This window comes from Schistosoma mansoni, assembly GCF_000237925.1.
Source record: "Schistosoma mansoni, WGS project CABG00000000 data, supercontig 0170, strain Puerto Rico, whole genome shotgun sequence".
Lineage (NCBI taxonomy): Eukaryota > Metazoa > Platyhelminthes > Trematoda > Strigeidida > Schistosomatidae > Schistosoma > Schistosoma mansoni.
The window spans coordinates 502925-529115 of record NW_017386057.1 but is presented as its reverse complement, the minus strand read 5'-3'; the positions used below and the strand labels follow the sequence as shown (position 1 = coordinate 529115).

At 32.2% G+C, this 26191-nt stretch overlaps 1 protein-coding gene across 1 annotated transcript; it reads left to right on the top strand.

Moving 5' to 3' along the window:
* Nucleotides 1-1197: 1197 nt before the first annotated feature.
* On the top strand, nt 1198-23197 carry Smp_018790 (hypothetical protein; the record flags this gene model as incomplete). The annotated part of the gene is made up of 6 exons (XM_018796876.1): nt 1198-1202; nt 5861-6219; nt 7736-7831; nt 12054-12244; nt 13371-13797; nt 21621-23197. The coding sequence occupies 6 exons, from the start codon at nt 1198-1200 to the stop codon at nt 22622-22624; spliced, it is 2082 nt and encodes a 693-aa protein (XP_018646854.1). The 3' UTR covers nt 22625-23197.
* Nucleotides 23198-26191: the final 2994 nt, after the last annotated feature.

Genomic DNA, 26191 nt, shown 5'->3' with positions numbered 1-26191 from the left:
TAATCTTACTATAAACTCAAAATCTCATACCACAAAACTGAACAAAATTGTTCTTCGTCGTTTCATAGGAAGCCACGTGAATACCATTGCAGAACTACTGGAAATGCTGTTCGATGCCCTATGAGGCAACAAAACTACGAGGGGATTAGGTGACCACATTGTTTGGTTCAGTCAATAAAAGTGAAGATAGACGTTTGTGGATTAGCTGCTCCTAAATCAAAAGCAGAAGAGAGAAAAAGACGAGCCGAACAATTCGTGTTGTAAATGACCAACGTAGAGGATCTCTTTAGAATGATCGGAAGATTACTCGAGTTGGACGGGGATAATGTGACCAACATCTAACATCTAAGTCACACCTTACAGCCATAACCTAAAGTGATATAACCTTCGACGTATCAAGGTACTATGGCTGCTTTGAAGATTGTGTAACAGAATGAGCGTGAATACGTAGATATATTAGTATGAATAAGCACAGATATGTTGGTGATCTCCGGAGAAGTTTAGCAAGGCGTTCCTACCCGCGATCTGGTGTGGATGCATGACCGAGCGCCTTTAACTGGATGAGTCCATTAAAACTGATGTGGTCAGCATTCGAACACTTAGAGAGCTATTGATTTTGGGCATTTATTTATCGCTAAAAGATGTAGCTGGTTGATCCATCATCTTCTAGTTTCCATTCCGAGACTATCCCATTCTGAGGTTTAAGTTAATTTTGGTTACCGTCGATTACTTTCTTTATTAAAAATGTATTATGTAACTTTTCTGGGTCATCAGGCCGCCTATTTATTTTTATCGCCTTTTCCAGATCTTCGCACAGGCGCTACTCTTCATGCTCCCACAATACATTTACCTCTTGTCTTGATTCAAACATCAACAATTATATGTTGATTGACCATCCTTCTTTAACACGAAAAATCATGAGATGAATTGTTTTTCCACGCTACAAAAACATTGCATGTGTCCTTGTGCTAAAACAACACAATGAATTTGTAAACTAGTGTTACTTGATTATGTTGTCCACTAGATATAAGGAGTGAGTCTTTTTATGTTAAGTATTTGGTACTTAAGTTACGGTAACACAAACATGGAATGGGATGTTGAGAAAGGGTTCAGTTTGTTAACGAATACCATTATTCAGACTAGAGACTAGTTTCTGTAGAAATCGAGTATACTTGATTTTAGATTAGTATGACAGGGATGAGGTAATTTACAGGGATGATTTCCTTACTAAAGCAAAATAGATTGTTTTCAATATAAATTGATGAATTCAATTGTGGCCTTTATTTTTATGGATTAGACACTTATAAGTGTCAAACTTATAAGTTACAATTGTTGATATATCAACAGAAATATATTTCCGTTTTTCTTTAATTTGAACACAAACCGTTGTTATTGATAACTCGAGGTTCCATGTATTTCCGGATGTGGTAGGTGAAGACAATTATGTTTCCTCTGTTTGATCCAAACTACACAACTGTGAGGGATACTTCATTAGCTTTTCGGAAACCAAAAAGGCTATTATCGGGAAATCAGGACTAACATAAAATAAGCATATGTGTTATCAAGCTATTACCGTTACTGATGTAAAGTCGATTTCTAGCGAGTGATTGGATAGTCCAAGGTCACTGAAACTCCAAACACAGAAACCTTCAAGATTTCATTGTTCATGTGTTTCTAATATTTTAATAATTCTCATGAAACACGTCTTGTCATTTTATTTGCACCGCTTTTGCTTCAGATTTTCATAAGGCTTGTCGCGGCACATCACTATGATGTGTAGACTTGGCTTTATTCGACGTGCAACTCACTTCCTTATTAAGTTTTCGTTGTTTTTGAGATTGATTCGTTATGTATCACCACGGTTGGAATATTCTTCTACCAACTGGGCTGTTTTACTTCTGTGTAAGGCAACAATAAATTCATTGAAGTACTTCGTAGTTTGTCTTGTCATTACCAACCTAGATCTCAAACTATACATTCCAGTGAGTTATAATATAGGATTAGGAACAAAATGCTTCCTATCACTCTTTATCCACTTCTATCATACTTTTTGTACTTCGATGAATCGGCTTGCAAATATTTTATTGGATTAATGTTTATGTATCTCTTTCCTATATGTATTGTAGTTCTTGTTCTGTCTTTTTTTTCCTTTTATTTTTCACCCTTTTGCCTTTACGAACTAAATCCATAGACAAAAGCTTGTGTGTTCCGCTATTCTGTTTCATTGGTAGTTGCGTATTCGAAATACACCAGCACTGATATATTTTTCTCGTCACATTTTTAAGGGTTCGGGCTCATTGCAAGCAGTCTGTTCACTTTATAAATGTTTACAATGTGATCTGTTATGATAATCAGAAGTATTTGAATTGTAGTATAAACTAGTAATCCCAGGAATAACGCAATTTAATCAAGAAGCACAAGAGGAGCACAAACGAATGTATTGTATTTGGAATTCAAAATTACAACAGTCATCAATACAAACAAGTCATTGATTTATTTAAACATCACATCCGCCACAGCTCGAATTGGAGTGTAAGTGTCTGTAATCGATTGTTCGTCTTCTTCTTAAGTTCATCTTACATCTGTCCGACGGTGTATTGGATGTAGACTCTGTATTATCCAGAATGCACTCGTAAGTATTAGAATTAACAACCGAAATTGAAACAGACTCACCTTATTCCTGGAATTGTATACAATCATCATGTCGGTTGTGCAGTGAAACCATTGATTTTTAGAATTTGCATCATAGACTTTCCAACAATATTCTCCCCCACGAAATAATGTTGGGTCCTTACGTCGCAATGTTTTAGCCAATATGACGTTCTCGATTTGCATTATCTTCTCAAATCTCACGCATCGACTACTGTATGTGAGTATTTGGGGATAAACACTGATATATAATTCGAGGTATTCCATCATGTGACTTTGACTTGAATAAAAATCATGATACATATTCTTTTTGTTATTCATATTAGAATACACAGATGGATATGCATTGATATATGTAATTAACACGTGTGATTCAACTAGGCTTGACTTACCTGCGAAACAATCGCATAAAAAACATTCATCTGACTCATATTCATTAGGATAATCTTGGACTTGATTTGGATTCTCTGTCTGTGCAAACTTCACTTCTGGGCAAGCTGGTTCTCTGATTATTTCGATAAATTTTGCTATCCCCTCTGATTCATTATACCACTGACTAGGGATTCTATTCAACATACATTGTTCGTGAGAGTATCCAATATCTGATACAATAACATCAGAAATATGACTACAATTCGACTCATTCGGAACATATTTGTCACATTCATTAAGAATATCATTAGAGATAAATTGATTGTGAGGACCACTGACACTTGATATGATATCAGAATTCGATTCTTCTGAAATATTTTCCTCAAATTGATTAAGAGTTTCATTAGAGAATAATGGATCATCAGGGAATTCAGCATCTACCAAAACTGAATTTGGTTTTTGATCATGATTTGACTCATTTAGTATTCTATTTTCAGAGTTGTAAGAAGTTCCATCAGAAGTATGTGAATTATTACGACAAACCATATCTGGTACAATGACATGAGAAATTTGATAAGTTTGTTGACTAAAAATTTTTGTCGCACAATGATTTTGGGTTTCATTCAACTTTGAACTGTTATGTGACGTTATACCACTTCTAGATAAAGATAACTGATCATTAGAAGCATCCATCTTAGTATTAGTTTCAGCGAAATGAACCATGGTATTACAAACTGATTGAATATGTCCAGTTATACCACATTTAAAGCATTTAGAATTACGAAATATACATGAATTACATGGGTAAAACTTGCCACAGAACAAGCATTTACTAATCTCGTGCTCGTCTCCATGGACTGTTTCAAAGCTCAATGAAGTATTGTCTGGATAACTTTTATTACGCATCGAACTGCGACGACTTAATAAAGTAGTGGAATTCCTGATGTTCTGGCGAGTCATTTTATCGGATTTTTCTCTCTTACCGCATTCAGAATTTATATACTTTACATGATCCAACAGTAGTTGCTTGAGAGTTTCATAAGGTAGTGAAATCGGTTTGTCTGGAAGTGCCAAAGTCTTTATAAGGCTGTATGCTTCTTTTCCGATGAATGTAAGGAAATGGGCCACAATATTAAAATCTTCATCATCTTCCTTTGTCATAGCCCAGATTTCGAACCTCTCCATGTACTCCTCAAAAGCATTAAAATCTGAATTTATATCCTACCGTTCCATCACAGGCTCAATCGCGACGCCAATATGATGATCAGAAGTATTTGAATTGTAGTATAAACTAGTAATCCCAGGAATAACGCAATTTAATCAAGAAGTACAAGAGGAGCACAAACGAATGTATTGTATTTGGAATTCAAAATTACAACAGTCATCAATACAAACAAGTCATTGATTTATTTAAACATCACATCTATTCAACTTAATGTAGAAACGTTGATCAGATAGCATATTGTTTATGTGATGGAATACCAAGTAATCAATACTGTTGTAAATGTACGTTAACTAAGTCGACTTGATTGTTTGCTAAACGTAAATAGCCACAAAATTTTGTGGTATGTAGAATTTAGCAGTGAAGTAGTCAAACCTAAAGATGAATCAGGCCCCTGTGATCACAACCTGTGTTTGGTCATCTAGGAGCTACAAATTCGTAGCTTGGGTTGATAGGGCTTCAGTGGTTGCAGGCTCAGACTTTCAAGCCGAAGTTATAAAATAACTATACCGGAACAAACATACTCGCATATTTTCGCTCCTGTAGTCAGTACATTTTTCCTTCATGTCTATCCAGGTTTATCACTTACTTTCTTCGAGAAGTTAAGGAAACTTTACAGTATTGTGTGAAATGTAGATGTTTTTCTTCGTTTATAATTTATCACATAATGCTTGCATCGGAAATCTTATCTAAGCAAACGTGTTGCGAAAATAATCAGCTTTAGCAAGTTAAGCACTGGTCTCACAGAGCTTGGCCGTTTGTTTGCTAACTTTGTCACTGTTTTGATCCATTTTGTGTCAATAACGTTAAACTATTTGACAATAAATATATTTTTGTTATCTCCCAACGAGTAGGAAAATTGTATTTCTGGCACTTCGTGACTCAGTGTAAGCCACTTTACTCTGAAGTAGTGACTTACATTAGGTCACGAAATGTCAGAAATACAATTTTTCTACTCATTTTGATACAAAAAGATATATTTGTTAATTACTTTCTATCCAATGCTCAATTTATCTGAAACTATCAAGTACAGCTTAAGAGTTGACACCTTTAAAGTCTGTTTCGCATATAGCAAAATGTATTTCATGTCCTCAATCCGAAGTCTTGATTTCATTAAAACTGAATAAGAGTTATTTAATAATTCTTGATCTTTCATCATCATATTATTTAACAGCCACTGTACTTTAGCCATTCATCTTTGTACCTAGATGTGGTCACGAATAGACGTTTGAGTCTCAGAACGTGCCATAATCTGATAGCTGTTTTGTCGTCTAACAGACAAATATTTTTGTCTCAAATATCAGCGCATTCAATTGAAATTTAGCACCAAGTGAATACCCATCAGCCAATTTTCATAAGATTATAAAGTATATTAAAGCTATTGTTTGTCTGGTAAACACATGAATTCCGCATAAAGTCGTCACACAATCTTTTAGTGAAACTTATTTTCTCCAATATTTAGCTAGAAGCCCAAACACAAAGCAAAATGTTCTTTCGCTGATACGAGGTCTATAAGGCAGTTGAATTTTTGTATTTCAGAAAGTGAAAAATTAGCAAGGATGAATTTTATATTGTCAATTAAATATCATCTAATCAGTTATTCAAAACTTTCTTTAGGTCCTCTAAATCCTTTGGTCAATTTTCTGTGGATTCACATAGACCCAAAATAACCAAATCATGGAGTTTACGGGACAGTTTGTTTAGTTCGAGACGTGGTCGAGGGTCGATTTCGGATACTCATGAATGGCAGTATATTGCCCCAAAGCTGTATCAGTTGGAAGATCAGTTTCATCATCCAGCTTCAAAATGTGATGTTTGGCGTTCTCTTTGTCCTCAAGAATTACCCGATGCAGCTGTTTATCCTACAATGCCTGTTTACAATTTGTCCAATAAAGTCTTTGCTTCATCTACAGGTCCCAAAAAGGGTTTGTTAGCAGTGAAAAAGTGGTGTGGGTCAAAGGACAGCCACAATGTCTGTAAGTGTTTGTAGTCGTATCTTATAGTTACTTAAAACATTTATACAATACTAAAATGTTCTTACAGTATGATACATGCACCCTTAGATTTGATTTTACGAACGTTTGTAGTAAAACTAGTATCCGTTTTGTGTTTGCTACAAGACATCAAAAAGAATAAAGGATGAAAATTACTTTGGAGCAACACTTCAACTCAATACCCTGATTCAGTGATATAATTCAGAGTAAAAAAATTGATAAAGGCTCTAGTAGAAAACTGGTTAGACCGAAAGTTGTAATCCGTTCACTTAAATAGTAAAACAGATATAGTACAATAAAAGAGAAACATTTCTAGTAATTTCACATTTTTCCTAGGTCTACCTTCAAATATCTGATTAACCAGTTTGCGACTAAGTTCATCAGGTTTTATCTTGCGAGCCATTTGAATAAGTAATATGTTTATCCGATAAGTTTTAGTATATACATATATTGCTGTGATAAAAATCTAAAATGACAACTTAGTATTCGCATCGTGCTCTGACGCTATATGCAGTCACTTGGCAAAATAAAATCAAGGCGATATAATGTTTACGTGAATACTTTTGAATTTGTGTGTTACACAGAACGCTTCTTCAGCCAATCCTAAACCCAAACAGATCTGAGTGTTTGAAAATACTGCCTCAAATAACGCTTAGAAAGCAGATGACTTTGCTATATATCCAGATTGTGACAAAGAGTTATTGCATGCGTTAATGTCATAAATTATGGGAAACATACAAATCTTAATAACTAACCATTTTTAATTAGGTTTGTTCAAAGAATTGTACATTAAGGAGATATGATCTTGATGTAGTAAAATATGCAGGTTGTAGCAAGTTAAACTTAATCGCTTATCCAGTTTCATTTATCCCTTCGTCATATATAAAGTACTTCATCAACAGACTTCTTATTTGTATCAGTTGTTGTTTCTTGTACTGAGGTTCAAACAACTACGGAGGGACTACTAGCATGGGATTGAATAAATGGTTATATGTAGATTAAGCAACTAATCCACAACGATACTGCGATGATGATATAATTACAGGCAAAATTGAAGAGAGAGAAGACTGGACCACACAGGAAAACCTTTATATTACATGATAAAATAATTGAAACTAGTAAACATAATTGTGTACAGTATATAACTTCGAAAAAACAATTGGGAAGATAGGTCAGGAATTTCGAGCGTGACACTTGGTATAAAGGAATTTGAAATCAGCTTCACTGGAACATTACAATAAAGTATATTCATATAAATTAGTTTCAGCTTGTGTGTAACTTAGACGGCTGATTTTAGCGAGTACGTAAATTATCAATCCTTTTGATATTGTAAAGAACAGCCTTATAATTAAATGTAGATACATTTCAAGCGATTTCTGGCAGTTAAAGATTTTTAACATCAGTCTACTACACCAACTTATATTTATTTCTTGTATGTTACTTAAGGACTAAAGGATAATTTTAGTGCTATATGTATATCATTTTTGACTTTCTACAGACCATTCCAACTACTGGAAGACAATAGAGAATCGAAAAGCACATGGAATATCTGTTTCTCTATACGAAAAAAACATAATTACTGGAAAACCGAATGGTACGTAAAATATTTTTGACTAAGGCATCGTAAAGATACTTATTTTTTTTGGAACTTAAATGAATTATGAAATTCATAAATTATTTCTGGGCAATAAATTTATGCTTCATCATTACTACTGTGCAAATTAATTGCCTTATCAACTAGGGAATTCCAATCAATAGTAAAAGTTCACACCAGGAATAAATCAACCGAGTATGACACCAGCTAAGAGCGAAACTTCTGTTTATATTAAAAAGCTTCATTCAATTATTATGAGTACTGTTATTACTAACTCCATAATCGTATGAGAAGACTATCATTCCTAGATGAAAACATGATGTCTGTAGCAGGTCTCATCTAGCTAGGAGGTATTTTGTGTACTAAGGGAGCATGGAGAGTAGCTCCAGTGGGGAGATCTGGCAAAGGGGATAAAAAAGAAATAGGCGACCTTATGACCCAGGAAGGTCACATAATACATTTTTAATAAGGAAAGTGATCGACAATAACCAAAAATAATATAAACCTCAGAATGGGACAGTCTTGGAATAGAAACTAGAAGCAGATAGCGGGAAGATTTTAAATCTCCATATGTCTCACCGTTAATCCTTAAATATTGTCTTTATAGAAAGTAATTGAAATGTTTATTATTCCTATGCTCAGTTTAATATTTCATTAAGACGATTAAAATAAAATGAAGACATTTCATACCCACAATGTCACTGAATCATAATTATTATAGTTTTTCTATTTTTTATTGAGTACTGGAAAGGGATACCTATTATTGGTGTATCTCAAAAACTTTCTCAAGTGTTTACTATTGTTAATACTAAGGTCAGATTGTCTTAAAACACACAACGAGGGTTTACTTATCAGTTTGTTAGTTAACTATAAATAAATACTTCAGGTCAACTAGGTTTTCCGTTATACATTATGTGTGTGTATTAAAAATGATCATTTTTCTTAACTTATTTACTTTACTATTTGTGAGTTTTTTGATAATAATTAATCGATACTTTTGACCATAATTTGTATTTGATTGACTGATTATCCAGCCATATTTGAATAGGGATCCAGGAGACTTGTTTAATATGAACTCTGAAATGCAGCTACATCCAACTGATGAGTCCCACAAAAGACCAAACACGCGTCATGGATTTCACTGCTAGCCGCTAACCATCTATACTTTTAAAACTTACATCTTCTGATATTCTTCATGCATTAAAATCAGCCATGTTCAGCCTTTTCCTTCCGAAAGCCTATTTAAATTATTCTCAACAACCTGCCGAACAAGTGTCATCAGAGAATGTCATACTTCTAATTAGCTTCAGTTCAACATAAAATAAAATTTAGGAAGGAGTGTCTCATTTATATTGAAAAGTTGAATTTTATCCAAGTCAGTATCTGAGTAACTTAAAATGTCTGTATATTTGTCTGTAAAGACTTTTGTTTCATTTATGTTGAATATAAGCGGGCTTATTTGATTAACTACACACGATCCAGTGGTTCATGAAATGGTAATGGGTAGCTAGCTTTTAAAGTCGAGGAACGCAATCATTTTTAATACGCTAGACTAATTCTTCTCTATTTTCCTGTATTTTCACATTATTAAACAAACACTAACGTCTTGTATGAAGTTTGATTTTTGTTTAGTACAACGGCATGTTGACTACCTAGGTTACGATTTATTTAAATTCATAAAACGCTGTTTTATGAGTTGTAGAGTTTATTTAATAACCGTGCTTCGTTACTAATAGATTTTTGAGAAGAGTATTTTAAAAATTACCAAAATAATCTTAGTATATGTTTATTTAAATGAATTGCTTCATTGTATCAGTGAGTTTACCGATCATTATTAAAAATAGAAATGGAGTAATCAGTTATGGTTTTTAAAAAAATCAATAATAGTAACATCAGCCAATAAACTAGCTGTCATTTTTATATTATCATTGAAGCATTTAATTGTTTAAAGTTGTAGTTTAAACAGTATTGTTAGCCTGATAATAATTTAAATAAAAAGCTGATGCTGGGAAGCAAATTATAGTTATTTCATCCTAGTCTAGGAACTTCACACTTTAGCATATATGGTGGGAAATCATTGGAAGCAAAGTTGTTCTGAAATGCTGTTTCGTTTCAGTTTGTTATTTGTCAGCAGCATACACCTTTGTCTTCAGATAAGATCAAACCAAGAACCTGTAGATTTCACTATAGGTATGATACCTTTAAGTTAAGACCTAGAAATTCCAAGATTCACGATATGTTTTTATTCAGTATTTAATGTGACATCATTATCCACTACTTGTTTTTAATGAGTAACTGTTTCACTTACAAGTGAATTAGCTCCACAAATCATGATTTCTCATTGGAATTCTTTAGAGGTAGGTTAGTTTCGTCTCATGTAATGTGAAAATTTAACCGCTTAGTTACACTCCGTAAAAATACAAGCATACATAGATCTTGTTTTGTTCTAAACTATTCTTTTAACCATATTCATCACATCTTAAACGACTACGTAGTAACAAAAAAAAAGTTGTCCGCGTCAGTTTGCTTAAATTTCACTCTATTTCAGTTTCCCACAAAATTATATTTTGATTATCGTAACACCTGTTTAGTTTTATTAATTTATAAAAAACTACATTTTGAAATGAGCAGTAGTGATACAAAATAATTTAATAAAAATCGTATCTAAGTGGAAATTCTATCATATTTAAAAAAATAAATAAAAGACGTTGGCATTATTTTTAAATTTGATTTTGAATTTAAAAATTAAACAACTAGTTACTTCATATAATACCTACTGAAATACAACTCAGTAGCATTAAATGTTCATTGATGAACTGAATTTTTCATCAAGCTACTAAATGGTTAAATAAAGTCTGATATATATTTTAAGCAATTTGATGGTTGAATTCATGAGTCGATTTAGGCTAGACCATCATTAAAAACCTGAAAGCACTGAATGGCCGTTTCGTCCTAGTGTGGGACTCCTCAAAAGTGCTCATCCACGATCCCGCACTCAGGACTCGAACCCAAGAGCTTCAGTCTCATGCGCGGTTGAACTCCACTGGTCACGGCTTCTCACTAGAACTCCAGAAAATACCTCTTGAAGCCAGTCACTAGTGAGTATGTAGGGATTGTCAGAATTAGAGGTTATGTGAATTCAACCATCAAATTACTACAATCTCCACAACCCCCCTCCACTCTGATAATATATTTCAAGCCTAGAAGGCTAAATATTTCTGATCAATTAAAAAAAACTGTTTACACCATGACTATTAATTTGTCGAACTAATGGTAAATGGAATAATTAATTTTACAGTAATTAACAAGTTTAAAATTTAAATAAGTTCATTCATCAAGTGCTTAGGTGTATGAATCATACTATAAGTGTTAGCAGTATCGATACTAATCAGTTAACTAAACCGAAGTAGATAGAACAGGTTTCAAATCTGGAACTTAGTGGCTGAAAGTTGAACGCTTTAATCACTAAGCCACCACACTTCAAATGTATAAGCTAACAACTCGTCACTGAAATTAAATAGTGAATTAAAATTAATTTAAAATACTTATTAACGTGACAGAAAACTACTTGGATATGTAACAAAAACGTGTAGTTATTAGAATTAACCCTTAACTTTACAATGGCACCCATATTCCTGGCAGAGCTTAACTTCTAAGGAACATTAATTAACTGCAATCAACAATGCTATTTACTAGCTACAGTAGTGCAAATAACAGGCTAACTGTTCGGTAATTCTTGGAAGATATTTTAACTCCATTCTTCTAAACCGTTTCAGTTCTCAAACTTCAAGTTTTTAATTTGTTATTTCTGGTTGGTTGCCTCATCCATATTTACTTATACTGACTAATACCAGATAATTCATCACTAGTATATTAGCCTATTGACTACAAAAATGATGTGTGGAGAAGATTTGTAGAAGACTTCCACATATTGTAAGCACTGATATTGTTCACAATGTCGATGAAAGCTTCGCAAACAAACCACCTAAAAATGAGAACAGAATTCAAACAGAATTCCTGTTTGTTCATTTTTCTTAACGATATTAGCTCTTCCTATCTTATCTGTATCATTGAACTGCAACAGGTGATTTTTACCGACTACATTCTTAAGAGAAAGAACATCTTTTTATTCACTGCCATCTCACTCCCCATAGTAGTTAAACTTGTCAAACTTCAAAATTATTTGTTAATAAATGTGTTTTATGTTTTATTTAATTTCTAGGTGGTCCCATTGCTGATGCTTTTGTTGTACGAGCTCGACATGATTCTGCCTATTTAGCTGTGGCCGATGGTGTAAATTGGGGCAACGAATCAATGAAAGCTGCTAGGTCGGCAATTTCAGCTATTTACACCTATTTAGAATCTCATCTATTTGGTCATATGAAAGAGAAACACATCATTAAAGATACAAGAGTAAGGATTTGTGTTGTTTATTTAAAATCAATGTGTATAACAGTTTCAATATTATGAGTATAGAAATATTCACTGAGATCCAATGCTTACACGTTTAAGTGGATATAAATATTTGAAAGATATTGACATATGTTGTCTCAAGTTAAAATATAAACGCGATTTTTAGCCGATAATATGCGCCTTGAGAAATCCGGTTAACGAAAGAAATGTAACTAAATAAAATACATTTCACGGAAAGCCAAAAGATCCCTTTTTTATTTCAGAAACTTTGTTCAGTAATGCTAGAAGACAGTTTACAATTTGAACAGCTGAAAAGATTTTTATGTGCTGTCCTATTTAAGTGATGACAGGTCATATTCAGTATCAGTAGTGATAAAAGATAAGTTGAAAATGAAGCACAAAACATAACGTTTTAATTTTTTGTTATTAAAACAAGATATAATTACTTCACAACTTAGATTTCATGCTTCTTCTAAAGTCCACTATCACAGTGTTTCTGTAGCCGATGGAAAAGTCAAGGTCGTATGAAAGTGACATTTTTAACTGAAAGTGACTTAACAGTGGATTGGTATGTACTTTGAGCTACTTTTCCTTAAGACTAGATAATGTCTACAGATTGATGATTATTAATTCTATAACAAGAACTTGAGAATTCCACAAGAAGGGGTTTTAGTTGTCGAGTAATAATACAGTGAAAGTTTTTGGTTAATTTTTTAATTTTCAAGGAGATAAAACACATTTGTTTTTTTAACAAACCGGTTAGATACTTATTTCATTTACAAATTGCAGAGGCATAGGTAAACTGGTTAAATTTTCAATAGAATTCACATTTGACGTGAACGATGTTGTGTTCGAGCATCGTTGTAAACATCGACACTAAAGTGCAAGTTTATAAAGCTGCCTAGTCCTAACTAAGACGAAACAGGCTCACTGGATTTCATTACTGGCCACAATCTGTATTTTCTATGAAATATATTATTAAGTAGTTCTATCATAGAAATATACACAGGATCCACGTATGCCGACAAAGACTGATTAGGATTTAGATCTTGACAACAAGGGGATCATTCAAATCCTTACTTATAATAGTATTCAGTTCACTTTTCTTATTGTGATTGCATTACAGGATGCTGCCCAATTATTATTTGAAGCGTTTTCGTTTGCCCAAGACGAAATTGTTTCCGTTACCACTGGTCTTACTACTCTTTGCGTTGCACTAATTTTACCGGTACTAACAACTACAACCCATGAATCACATAGATTAACAAATGAACAAACTTCAGCATATGGCAAAGCTCAATTTTCTGTTGTAATAGCAAGCGTTGGTGATTGTCAAGCATTTCTTTTAAGTAAGTTTCATGGTATCCGTGAAATAACCGGTTGGGTAAGAACATCTGTATTGTCATCTGATAATTTATCAACACAATCAAATGAACAAAGTAAATTGGAGAAAGAACTGGGACCACCTGTACGGGATTTTCGAGATACTGGTGGGGCATTGGGTGCTGTGTATAAAAATGGCAATCCAGAATTAAACAATCTTATATGTGCTGGTAAGTACCCATTAGTTATTATGTTTTTATAATATTTGAATATCAAAATCTTATAAATTGTGTCAAAAGCCCCATATTATAAAAATAAATCTACAGACGTAAACGGTATAGAATTAGCTACAGCTGTATATCAGTTTAATTTACCAAGTTTCATATTGTGTCACAGTTGAAAACAACAGACGGATGAAATCTAATTATGAAAAGGACAGAATAATGCTGTCCCTAAGAAGTTAAGCTAGATGAAAGATGAATACATCTGCATAACTGCAACAAATTTTAATCAATATCTTGATCTGATTGTTTTTAGTTTCATTCCAACGTACATCTATGATAATTGACATGACATACGAGATACATATTTTAATCATTTGGTTTGATAAAAGTTCGCAAACTCATCAAATGATTTAGCGGACTGTTATACTGTTCGTAACCTGGATAAATAAATATCTTTATATTTGGCAAGTCTGGAATGTTTTATTTAATTTCGTTTAAGTCCCATCAATTTCATTATCCATTGTTTGTTTAGTTTTTTGCGCGATAACTTCCACTTTAAGTTTTCACCTGAATAAGTACATATGAAACAACAAACCTATAAATACCTTCACCAAAATCTAAAACATTAAGTAAACTGATAGTGAAATGGTATTACTCATCGACAGTATTCCAAGTTTAATGTAAAAAACTGTTCTCTTCAAGTTTCTAGCTGGTTAACTTGTGGAATATTTCATGCATTTCAGAATTCTTCAGAAAAATTAACAAATTCACAAATTTTGGGTTCACTTGCTGATGAAACATCATAGTCAAGTCATTAGATAATAACTTAAATTCGACCAAAAGGCTTGATATTCATGTCTTTAATCATGTATTTGTTATTGGCGTTAAAATAAACTTATAATAAGAAGCATTCTAAAGACAAGACAACATAACATTTCTTCAGTCGTAGTGGATCATACAGCTTATTTTGGCAACTGAATTTTAACGGTTGTCACTGACCATCACGAAAATCAAAAGATTACTCGTTTTCATTTTGAATAAACACAGAGGATGTTTTCGTACTAGCGAAGATTAGATCCTTACTTTGGTTTCAATTCAAATTACTTCTGTTCATTAGAATCTTATCTAGGATTTTGAATCGTCCAACTTTTCGCTTCAGGTTTACTTCATTATCTTTTTCTTAAATAATATCATATTCAATGGTTTTTTAAATTTCAAAATCGTTTAAAAGTTGAACAATTATCCAATAAAATTAAATAAAGCGATAAATGCTGTACATAGTTTTCCTTTATGACTAATTAAATGTAAGTACGTCATTTTATTATTCATCATCGGTATACATTAGATAGACTGAAATATCAGTGGGTAGTATCAAACTTACATTTTTATTGTATTCTGCGTAACTTATGGTTGCTTATTCGAATTAATCTTTAAATGAAGTACTTAAGTATAGACTATTTATGATGAAAACTTTTATTCTGTTTTGTGTTTGTTGGTGTAGTAAGCAGTAATTGGAAAATGAACATTCTATTACTCATTTGTTTTCTTGTTCATTGATCCGTATGTGATAGATTATTCTATCTCTCAGGAATGAAATAGGCTTTTAAAATTCTAAGGGAGAGTGACTCCAGGGCTTGAAATGACTCCTCTGTATGTGTACGTTTGGATCTTTCAACAAAAGTGAAATGAAAGAAATAACAATTTGGTTGATAAGACTATTAATCTTTATTATTCGAAGTAGTTAGGACATACGTTTCCTATGTCCACTCATCTCTTATCATGACGATTAGTGGTGATTATCACTGGAGTAGGTTGTAGAAGTCTAAGAGTGGAAAAACTAAGATATGAAGTCAGTTCATATAGTCATCAACTGTTAAACTGAATTGTATGTGTAGGAATGAAATAGTTGATTGAGGTTCTCACTACAATTACAACCCAAGATTAGAGTCCTTGAGTGGCAGACGTATTCATTCCTTATCTTTCTCGAATTCTTGAGTTATATTATTGTCCCACATTTATTATTTGTTTCAATTTCATTACTTCCTTCTAGACTATAGTAATCATAATTGGTATTTTACTATCATCTGTACTCCAATTAATTAACTTCTGATGTAAAGTTTGATAACTTTGGTCGAATATATATTAGTTCCAGATCCTTGATTAGATATAATGGACTAATTCGTGATTTTAATACATGATTTTGACAGATAGGATTATTTTGATTGCAACCAAGGAATCCCTTTCTAAGATTCCTTTTATCTCTCTACAGCTGACGCGGTGAAAATTATTAAAATATAAATTCTTGTCTGTATCGTATAATTCAATAAATAAGGTTTCATACTAAAACTGGCCTACATCTCACTTGTTAACTAAAGAATTCATAATTGCAAATATGTGTAAAGAACACATCATTTTCTAAATCAAATCACAATTAAATTTATGTGGGAAAAAAGTGAAGATAATTTCGCAAATGAATTTGGGCATCGCTTTTAGGAACTAGTATATATAAAAATATTTTTGAATGTTGTAGACTTATCAATGAACATGTTAGTTTAATTTTAAACCACCTGACGTGGTTTAAAACGATTCAATACGTCAATCTAGTCATTATTACATTTGAGACTATACCCTGTCATAGCACTTCTTTGTGTTAGTATCGTTCTCTAATTATGACTACTTACCATCGATGTAGCTACTAGCTATCTTATACATTTTTTTAACAGTTTCTGTTTTGATCATAGAGTGTTCATTTCAGCTCGGAAGAACTTACAAAAGAATAATAAGATCATTGTAATAAAATCAGACAAAAATTTAGCTGTCCTTATAATGAGGTTATGTACATAAAATAATCGAAGTTCTGAATTAAGTATTGAGATTCGAAACTATAATAATCTGAGTTTATAAACAACTCAAAGAGATTAAACAGGAAAAATTCCATAACATTTCAACTTACAACGATCTCAAAGCTAAAGTGTTGCGTCCGACTTTCATGTAGAGTTTTTCAAAAGTTTTCCAGGAATCACAAACGCCTAACTGTTAAGAAAAATCCTGTCTTCATGTGACTTACATTCAAAGGAGGAGAGGTCTCATTTAGAATTGATAAAAGAATTGCAGCGACTTAGAAGCTTCTCTGAACCTCTGCTATCTGCAGTCCATAACATGGATGCTATTTAATTGAATAAAAATTGAATCAGTACCCTTCTGTGATGATCTCCATTAACAACTCTGAACATCAACGCATTTGTATAACTAAGCACATAGAAAAGACCGAAAGAACATTTTTTCAATATTTTCCTCGAAACACTTAATAGATAGTGGATATAAGTTGGATATCACAAAGACATTCAAATTAATTGGTAACGAACTTCTCATTTGGTCCTCTTTGGAGAGACCATTGCCATCAAGCTCTTTTGACCTGACCTATGTACGCAGAAAGAAAGTGTGATAAACCTTTGCTTTCCATTTCGACATAGATATAGTGCATAGTCTCGTCTATTACAGAAAATTTATTTTTGATCCTGGAACTCCTTAGACAGGCTTACAACCACCTTTTGATCATGTCTTTTAAATACCATATTTACTACTGGTTATAATTTTGTGTGTACTAACAGGTAGCTAATATTGAAAACTTCTACCATTTGCTTACCTGTTGAAATCTACTTTCAATCTACTGAATTCGTTTTCTATATCAAATTTTCAATGAATTACTTAACGTTTTTTATAAACTGGGTTTCTTTCTACTAATTAACATAGTTCTAAGCTCCTACGGAATATTTTTTCCGAATAATTCAAAATTTTTCTCCCTTTTTTTCTCAAAACTATTAACTATTTTAGTTCACACACTTATAAATTTTCCTCTCCTTTTGCTTGTACAGACAATTAAGTAGAAAAACGTCAATGGTTTTTACTGGTCAATTCGACATTCATGATGAATGAAAACCTTTTCTTCAGCTTGATAAATGTTATTTGTAACTATAGCGTTTAGTGTCATTATGTACATATAGATAGCACACACAATACTTTTAGTGAATAATTCATTATTTCTTTTCACTGTCTATATTCTTTACTTTAACAAGAAACTGCTATAAGCTTAGTCATTGATTGACGGAGCAAAAGTGATTTTATTATGACTAGTGAAACATATGTGTACCGTGCATGTATATGTATATATATGCTGTGTGTTGTGCTCTTTTGATCGATAATGCGAAGGTAATTTATTCGTCTCATGGATTATTTTCATAAGGCCTACTTTCAATTTATTACGTCTTTCAAACTAATATTAATAGGCTTTATTTACGTGGCATAGCTCTAATCTATAATTTACATCGACTAATCTATTCTTATCACATTGTGGTTCACTGCTGTTGCTAGCTATAAATTATATGATTCCTGAAATTAAAGAGAAAAATTAAATTTGTAGGAATCTCATTGATTGAGCTGTAAGTAAATCCGACGTTTTTCTTGGTAATCTGTAAACAATGTTGAAAACGAGATTTCTTGAAGTGCGTATAAGACATTTGATGTTGAAAAAATGTAGAGAACAAGTCAGCGATAGTATTGTATATTCAAGAGAGTCTGACCATTCGATCGGCTTCAATGACACAAAAATCCTACAAAAACGTTTTAGTTCATACAAAGAGAGATTAGCAGCTGAAGTTCTACACATATGGGCGAATCCTAACAATACTAATAGGAGAAATGGAATATAATAACCTATTGTACGGCAAATAACAATTAATAAGTGAATCTGAAATCCTTAATAACTTTGGTTTCATTTAGTCTATCGCTTATTATGTGAACAACATCAGTTACTTTCATTTTTTCTAATTATTTCGTTTATCTAAATATATGTGGAACAATAAGCTTGGTCAGCACAATAACACAAATATATATTTGCTTACTTAGATTCATTTTATGCATGCTTTGACACGTTTGTTCCTTTTTATCTATCAAATTATCTGGTTTTATCAAAAATCTCTACTACAGGGTCATATATATTTAATAAATTTTCTTGCATCAGATCTACATATACAAACATAAAACTGCTAGAGATAGATGGTGGTTAATAATGAAATTCAGGATGCGTGTTCCGTTCTATTTGGGACCATCCATCTCTGCTTATAATGCTTGTGACTCAACGGCAATATTGAGGTAATCCGCATAGGATGACTAAATTTGGAAATGTGGATCATTGAATTATCAAAACGTATTGTTCTTCCAGTCATGTCTGGAGTTTCTGAGTTCGTGCCCCTGTTAGGAAATCTAGAGCTAAAATGAGACAACTCCCCTTGAATTCCAAAAAGTTCTACAAATAATATTACACTAGGATAAAAATAGTCTTCAAATCATCTCCAAATACTAGCATACTAAATAACTGAACTAGTAGTAAAATTGTAGCAAAGAGAAAAGGCTATTTTTTCATTGACCATGTAAAATCTGAGTGTCCTATGGAATAAAGTTGTTTGTTCTCAATGAATATTATTCATTTACATTAATTGTTTTTTGACATGCCAGCAACATGAGTTATTTTTCAAGTTTGACCCTTTATTATATCGTGGGTCATAAAATAAAGACCTAATGCAATTTGTTAAGTACAGATTCGTGTAGTCATCTGTGAATCGAACTTTATGTGTGATGACCAGTGTGACAATAACTGAGGACCCAAATCGAAATAAGTGGAAATAGACTCGAATCAGGGACCTAAAAGTTGGAAGTTGAACGTCATAACAACTAAGCGACAGGTTCATCATTAAAATTGAAATCTCACTGTTACTACCTCTGGTCTGATTGTTATTCAAAGCTTAGTAGGTAAAAATACGATATACTAGCGGCCTTGAGACAACCAGTCAGAATCCAGATAACGACTCATGTATTTTGCCTGAAGATTAAAGTGTGGTGGTAAATAACATGTGTGTTATCATTGACCAACTGTAAATTGAGGATTTTTGGTCTCTAAAACGCTTGGAATCAATGAAAATGTCTGTTATATAACCTAGAAAAGAATTTTGGATGGTGCTTAAGCGAAATTACATGACATACTTGCTCCTAGGGCAGATTATGTTTCAAAGTACTTAATGTCATGCAGTAGACAATCAAGAGTGTTTGGTGAACCTACATAGTGTTCTTCTTTCCTTACTCTCACTCTAAATCTCAACCCAAAGTTCTTCGAGTTTGTAAACAGGAAGGTGGCAGTTGTTATTGCACGACAAATGATGTCAGTTCGTGTCGAAAACGCTAAGCTTACTTTGTAAACTCAACTCAGAACTCCAGTCGAACTCTTAATATCCAACCCTAACCTTTTTGCATTATAATTGATGTTAGTTGTTAGCGAAACTGTGTGTGGTAATAACCTTAACTAAAAACACTAACCTGACTCCTACTATGTATGTATATATAAAACTTACCCTTTTTCCTTTACTACAAGGGATAAGTTGATTTGTGAGGGTTAGTTAATACAATGAAAGCTGTTATCCCACTGTTATTTCATTACTTTTTATTGTTATTTTTTTATAACTTGGAAGAGTTTTCTGACTGGCTGATAAAACAACCAAGGTCGTCAGTGTATTATGCTTTTATCAGAAGGGGGTTTTATAGAGATTTTAGTAATTTAATAGTGCTTAGGAGTCCCATACCAGGACGAAACGGCCGTCTGGTGCTTCCAGGTTTTCCATGGTGGTCTAGCTTTAATTGACTTATGAATTCAACTATTATGCTTTTACCGCTTAGCATCAAGATATTTAATAATCATTACTCAATCCCAGTTCTTATATAGTTACAATAAGATTATTTTATCCGAATGTGATGCATAATCCACAACGTAAAAATTACTCATTGAAAATAAACACAGAAGAACTCATTTAGAAATCAGTTGAAATAAACGACTAGATGTTTCTTTAGCGTTTACTGTTGATAAAAGTTTTAATCATTACTATTCAAAAATCGTGTTTTCTTAATCCATTCATTTCTAATATAATGTAGAATATATGAAGTGTTTCTGATCAATGTCTGATTTCCTGTTATAATTCCAAGTAAAATATAGAGCATTAAAATCTTCTTGATTTCTCTAGCTCACATCAATAAAGTTATGATCGAGGATATGGTAATATTATTGAATGTTATTCAGATCAGGAACTAATCTAAAGTATACAAGCATTTGATAGGATTTCTTAGTAGCACACAACCCTACCAGGGATTGAACCAATGATCTTCAAGTTTTATAACGGGCGTTAGCTTTTAAATTAGTTCAGTGGTCTAAAAATACAGTCAATAAGATTTCTTTTTGGAAAAATACAACTATCTTTTCTTGATAAAACAAATGGTGATTATATAAAAAACTTATCTTTTCCGGAATAAATTATGATAGTCATACTCTTGATTTTTGCTTTGTGGTAGGTTCTACTTATCCTTGTCATATCCATTTTTGTTAAAGTTTATTAAATACTATTGAAGCATACTTGATCCTTTGATTAAGTTGAAGTGAGATGAAGGTAAAGTGAAACAAGATTTGAAGGATGAATCGAATTGGTCATTCTATTTCAAGGTCTATCATCAGATACAAACTGCATAAGATTAAGAAGAATAACATGATTAGGAACGAAAATTTGACTTATTTTTATTTATACATATTTCATTCTATTATATTTTTTTCGGTGAGATTAACGTTCGTCTTTTACACACGGTGGTAGCTACTTCTTTAACTGTATAATTTAGTATGGTTTCGAGAAAGACATAACCATACGTAATGTCATATTCCAATTTAAAAAATTGTAATTTGTCAAGTGTTTATTAACACTCTAAAAATATATTTTTATTGCTTGGTTTTATTTCAGTAACACTTTGTGATCCAGGTGATATAGTTCTAATTGGATCAGATGGACTAATTGATAATTTCGATCCAGTTATTACACAACTAGCTGTTCCTGAATCACCGCATTTAGATTTTGTTGATGAAGAGAATGAACACGAAGGACAAGAAGGTGATGAGGAGGAAAGTTCCTCCACTGATGATCTAGGTATTCAAGAAGTAAACAATAACAATAACAAAAGTTCTGTCAAAAGTAATTCATCTTTATCTTCGGATTCTTTAAAGTGTAATTTTAATAAATCGCCAACCTCACCATTATGTCGTCCATCCAAATCATTGCTACATAATTCCCCTTTAACACCACCACCTCGAGTAAGTATTTGGCCACAACCACCACCCCCACCAAGTGATCCAACGAAATTAACTTATACAACTTTTACAAATATCAATACTAATAACAGTAATTATAATAACAATAATAATAATGCAAATGATAACAACGAAACTGAGACAATTTATGCACATCAAATTAACTTCACCAATCAACTTGAATTAAACTGGTATGAACGTAGAAAATATGCAGCGAAAGAATTAGAACGTGTATGGCATGAATTAGATATTAGTACGGAGAATGCTAATAATAAAAATGGCACTTTTAGTTCCAAAGATTTATGTGAGGCACTAATTAATCATGCATACAGAATTACAACAAAACGTCGTGAATGGTTAGAGAATCCAGATTATACACATTTAAGACAAAATCAAACTGTAGTACAAAATAATAATAATGGTAACAATAATAAACATTCTGATAATACTTGTTCAACTGATTCACAAAGAAAATGGTTTAACGATATGCTTAGACGTATGCCTGGTAAGTTAGATCATGCAACTATAGTTGCCTATGAAGTTGGAGTTTATCATGGTAATGAAAATGAAGTATATGAAGAGACAGCTCATCGATTCCTAGCCGCAAACAACTCGAACTCTCCAACTAATCATTCAGTTATAACACATTCAGAGCCATAATAATAAAATAACTTAAGAAAAAGCACACTATACTTGTACATGCAATAAGTCATCTCAGATATGAGATATTCCCATTTACATTTATGTCATAATTTATTATTTACTTATCTTTTTATTTATTTTTATGAATAGTTCTCAATTTCCTTTTTGTATAGATATTTGTATTTTCCGTGTTGTTGTTTATCTTCTCATCATAAAATAGGTTACTGTGTTGAAAGGTGGTTATTATTCTCTACCAAATTGTGAGTATTTATGTCATTGTTAACTTTTATCTATAAATATGAATAAGGTCATATTATATAATATAGACACAAATACATGTATATCATATCTTCATTCAATGTTTCAATCCCAACATGAATCAATGTTCTTTTCTATAACTACGCTTATATGATTAGTTTACATTTTTTCTCTTCACAAAAACACCTTATGTTACTTATTTTTGTTATGTACAGTACATTGTAAGCTTTTATGCTAAGTATTTAAAAAAATGAATGAATGAATTATTTATGTATTCTAGAATGATGTCTTTAAATGTGGGCTTATTTCCCATAATGATCATTGATCACCACTATATCTGTACTTGTTTAGTATATTCATTTCATAAGTCGGTTTTTGATTTTGAAATAAAGATGATAAACAAGGGAATAGGAGCTTTGTTAGTCTAACTAGATAAGTTAAAACTGAGTGAAAATTTTAAAGTTGACTTTGACTTGAATAACATAATATCTAAGTTTTATGTTTCAGCTGTTTATACATAGAAAAAGAATATTTCGGTAGTTAACACAGATCAATAGTTTTCGTGTGTGAATCTTATTTGCAATCGGAAAGGTTAGGTATTAGAAGTTGGACACCCATGGTAAGTGAAACAAACAGTATGAAAATAGTAGTATACAGGCTGATTAGCCGTTGGATACTTGTCAATCCGGTTTTATCGATTAATAACAGCACATTCGAAACTAGTCAGACGTTTACTGGTTTGATAAGCAGTGTTGGTTTTAAATCAGTTACCTAATAAATAATGTTCTTAACTCCTAATATTTCGTTTCTTGAGAAGCCGAGAGATTTTAAGCAATGAGAAAAGCAAGCGTTTCTAGGGACAACAATTTATATTCACATTTACTGGACAAAAAACTATGAATGTGAAGCACTTCAGCCGACTAACTCACATAATATTCAAACGAATTAGGAATATAACTTCTCCAAACCCTCATCAGTAAAGATTAACATAAATTTAACTGAGACTTAAATTATATGCTCCTTACTCCAGAGAATCTGCAGTGTATACTGATAAAACTGAACAGTAATCCATAGTAGCCTGTGTTAAATGAATAATCTATAAAGAAAAAAGGATTATGGCCGAAAATTTGATTTATTTAGAGCAGTATTTATTTAAATCAACATAGGCATTCCTATTTTAAAATAGAATATGGAACTCTTAAGTGTAGGAATCGAAAATATACCGGGTTACACTAAAAAATATCGTGTTTTTGTTGAAATATATTATCAGTTGAATAATTTGAAGTACTTTTCAATTATTATGCGAACAAATTGAGAATCAGTTACTTTTATGTTATAGAGATTTCCCTATTTGGTGATAGTTTACATCACTCACTAACTACCAATAGATAAACTTATAAAATCTAAAGACAATGGACAACTGCTTTGTTATATTTTGCGATTTATAAACAATAGTAGTCCATGATCATGCTAAATATCAAATCTTGTATCGAGTAATTACCTTCAAACCACTGGATTGATATCCGATGGTCGATGTTTCTGGTTTCAAGTTGTTTATATTATTTGTTTATTAGGTATTAACCATGTTTTTCAGTATTTAGCGTTGAGTCCTTTTGATGAGGCTTAAACTATGTAATATATCATTGTTTAGTTGAATATACTCGATAGGAAGCTATGAATGTAGATTTTGAGATAGTTTTTACACATCAGTAAGGCCTATCTGAACCTGCAAATAAAGTAGAACTACTAAGCTCTTTCTTTCCCAAAATGGGAATATGATACAATACTGTTTGACCCTTAATAAGAGATGTTTCAGCTGTCTACACAATTAAAAGATTAAATTAATAATGTCTAGCGTAAACGTTTAATGAATACATATTATGATAAATATAGAGTTTTGCTTCAGAACGTAAGGTCTCATTGACAAAGTTCAAAACAGTAAAAAGAATGATAAGCTTTAAAATTGATTCACACCGTAGAACTCTACAGTAACATGGTTCATCATCGAACTTATTAGGTATATCTTTATTCATAACCACTAAGGAAAGTTCTGACGAAAACTGAGAGGTCACAGACGTTATCTTCTGTACTTACATTTTAGAATGAAAAAGATTAAAGCATACATTTCAAATAATCTATAAGGAGATTAAGTTTAGATCACGAGCTCCGAATGCCTAACAATCTTAAGAGATGAATAAAGTATCTTTCATTTGCAAATACTATGCAAGATCTATTTAAATTTTCTGCTTACGTAGCCATGGATGCAAGGCAAAAAATTCAGTGATTCCATTTCATCTAGTATTTAAACATTTATCTTCAACCAGTAGGAAAACGTAAATAAAATCGATAGAATGGTTCAGTACCGCCTTAAATAGCACGTGAATAATAGTTTACATAAATCAGGCCTTAATAAGAACACTAAACTTGCCTCATTTGATACAGAATTTCTTAATACAAAATAGTTCAACTTTATATCTGAATTTCTTGGAAAATCTAATCAATTATGATTTAAACTTGAATTTATGAAAATAGAAGTGTTATAACGTGTGAGTGCGTGCCCAGTTATTATATGAACGTTATAAGGCCGCCAATCAGAGAGCAGCGATTTATCGATCGGAGCAATGATACAATAAAGCGTTACGAGCAGTCTTGAGTGCTTATCAGTCCTGCTTTCTGCCTAGCCCAGCCAGTTAAGTCCAGAACACCAATAACAGCCTCTGCAATATGAATCATTATTCTCAAACATACTAGGTTTATATACCAAACAAACTGACCACAGCCTACCATTAAATAGAAAATAACATTTGTACAAGATTCGGCCAAATATGGCTGTGAATAGGGGGAACAGTAATTAATGGACTAAGGATAACTCAAGAATGGTAAATCGTATAATAATAGTCTATCGTTTAAAATAAAGCTTATAATAAGAAAGATACGAATATGAATAGTTTAGTTACTTAACAATTATATTATAGGGAATATACATATTATATTGGTCCATAAATAGTTCTCAAAGTTACCATTCATAAATCTCCACGGGATATAACAACAAGCTTATTATAAAAGGTGGTTCGACAGAGAATGAAGCATCATGTAAACTTTTCTAATACTTCTATCAGGTAAGTTAGTCTTTTATTGATGTTAATCTTTGAATTTTAATAGTAACTGTTGGTAATGGCTTTATAATGTAATTCTTCTAAATCATCATTTCTCGTAATTTAGTATTGTGTTATAATTATCGACACTTTAATTCACTTTACTAAACTATTCGCAGAGAATGACTGTGGTGAGGAAACCAATGTTATTACGTAATAGGTTGATGCAATT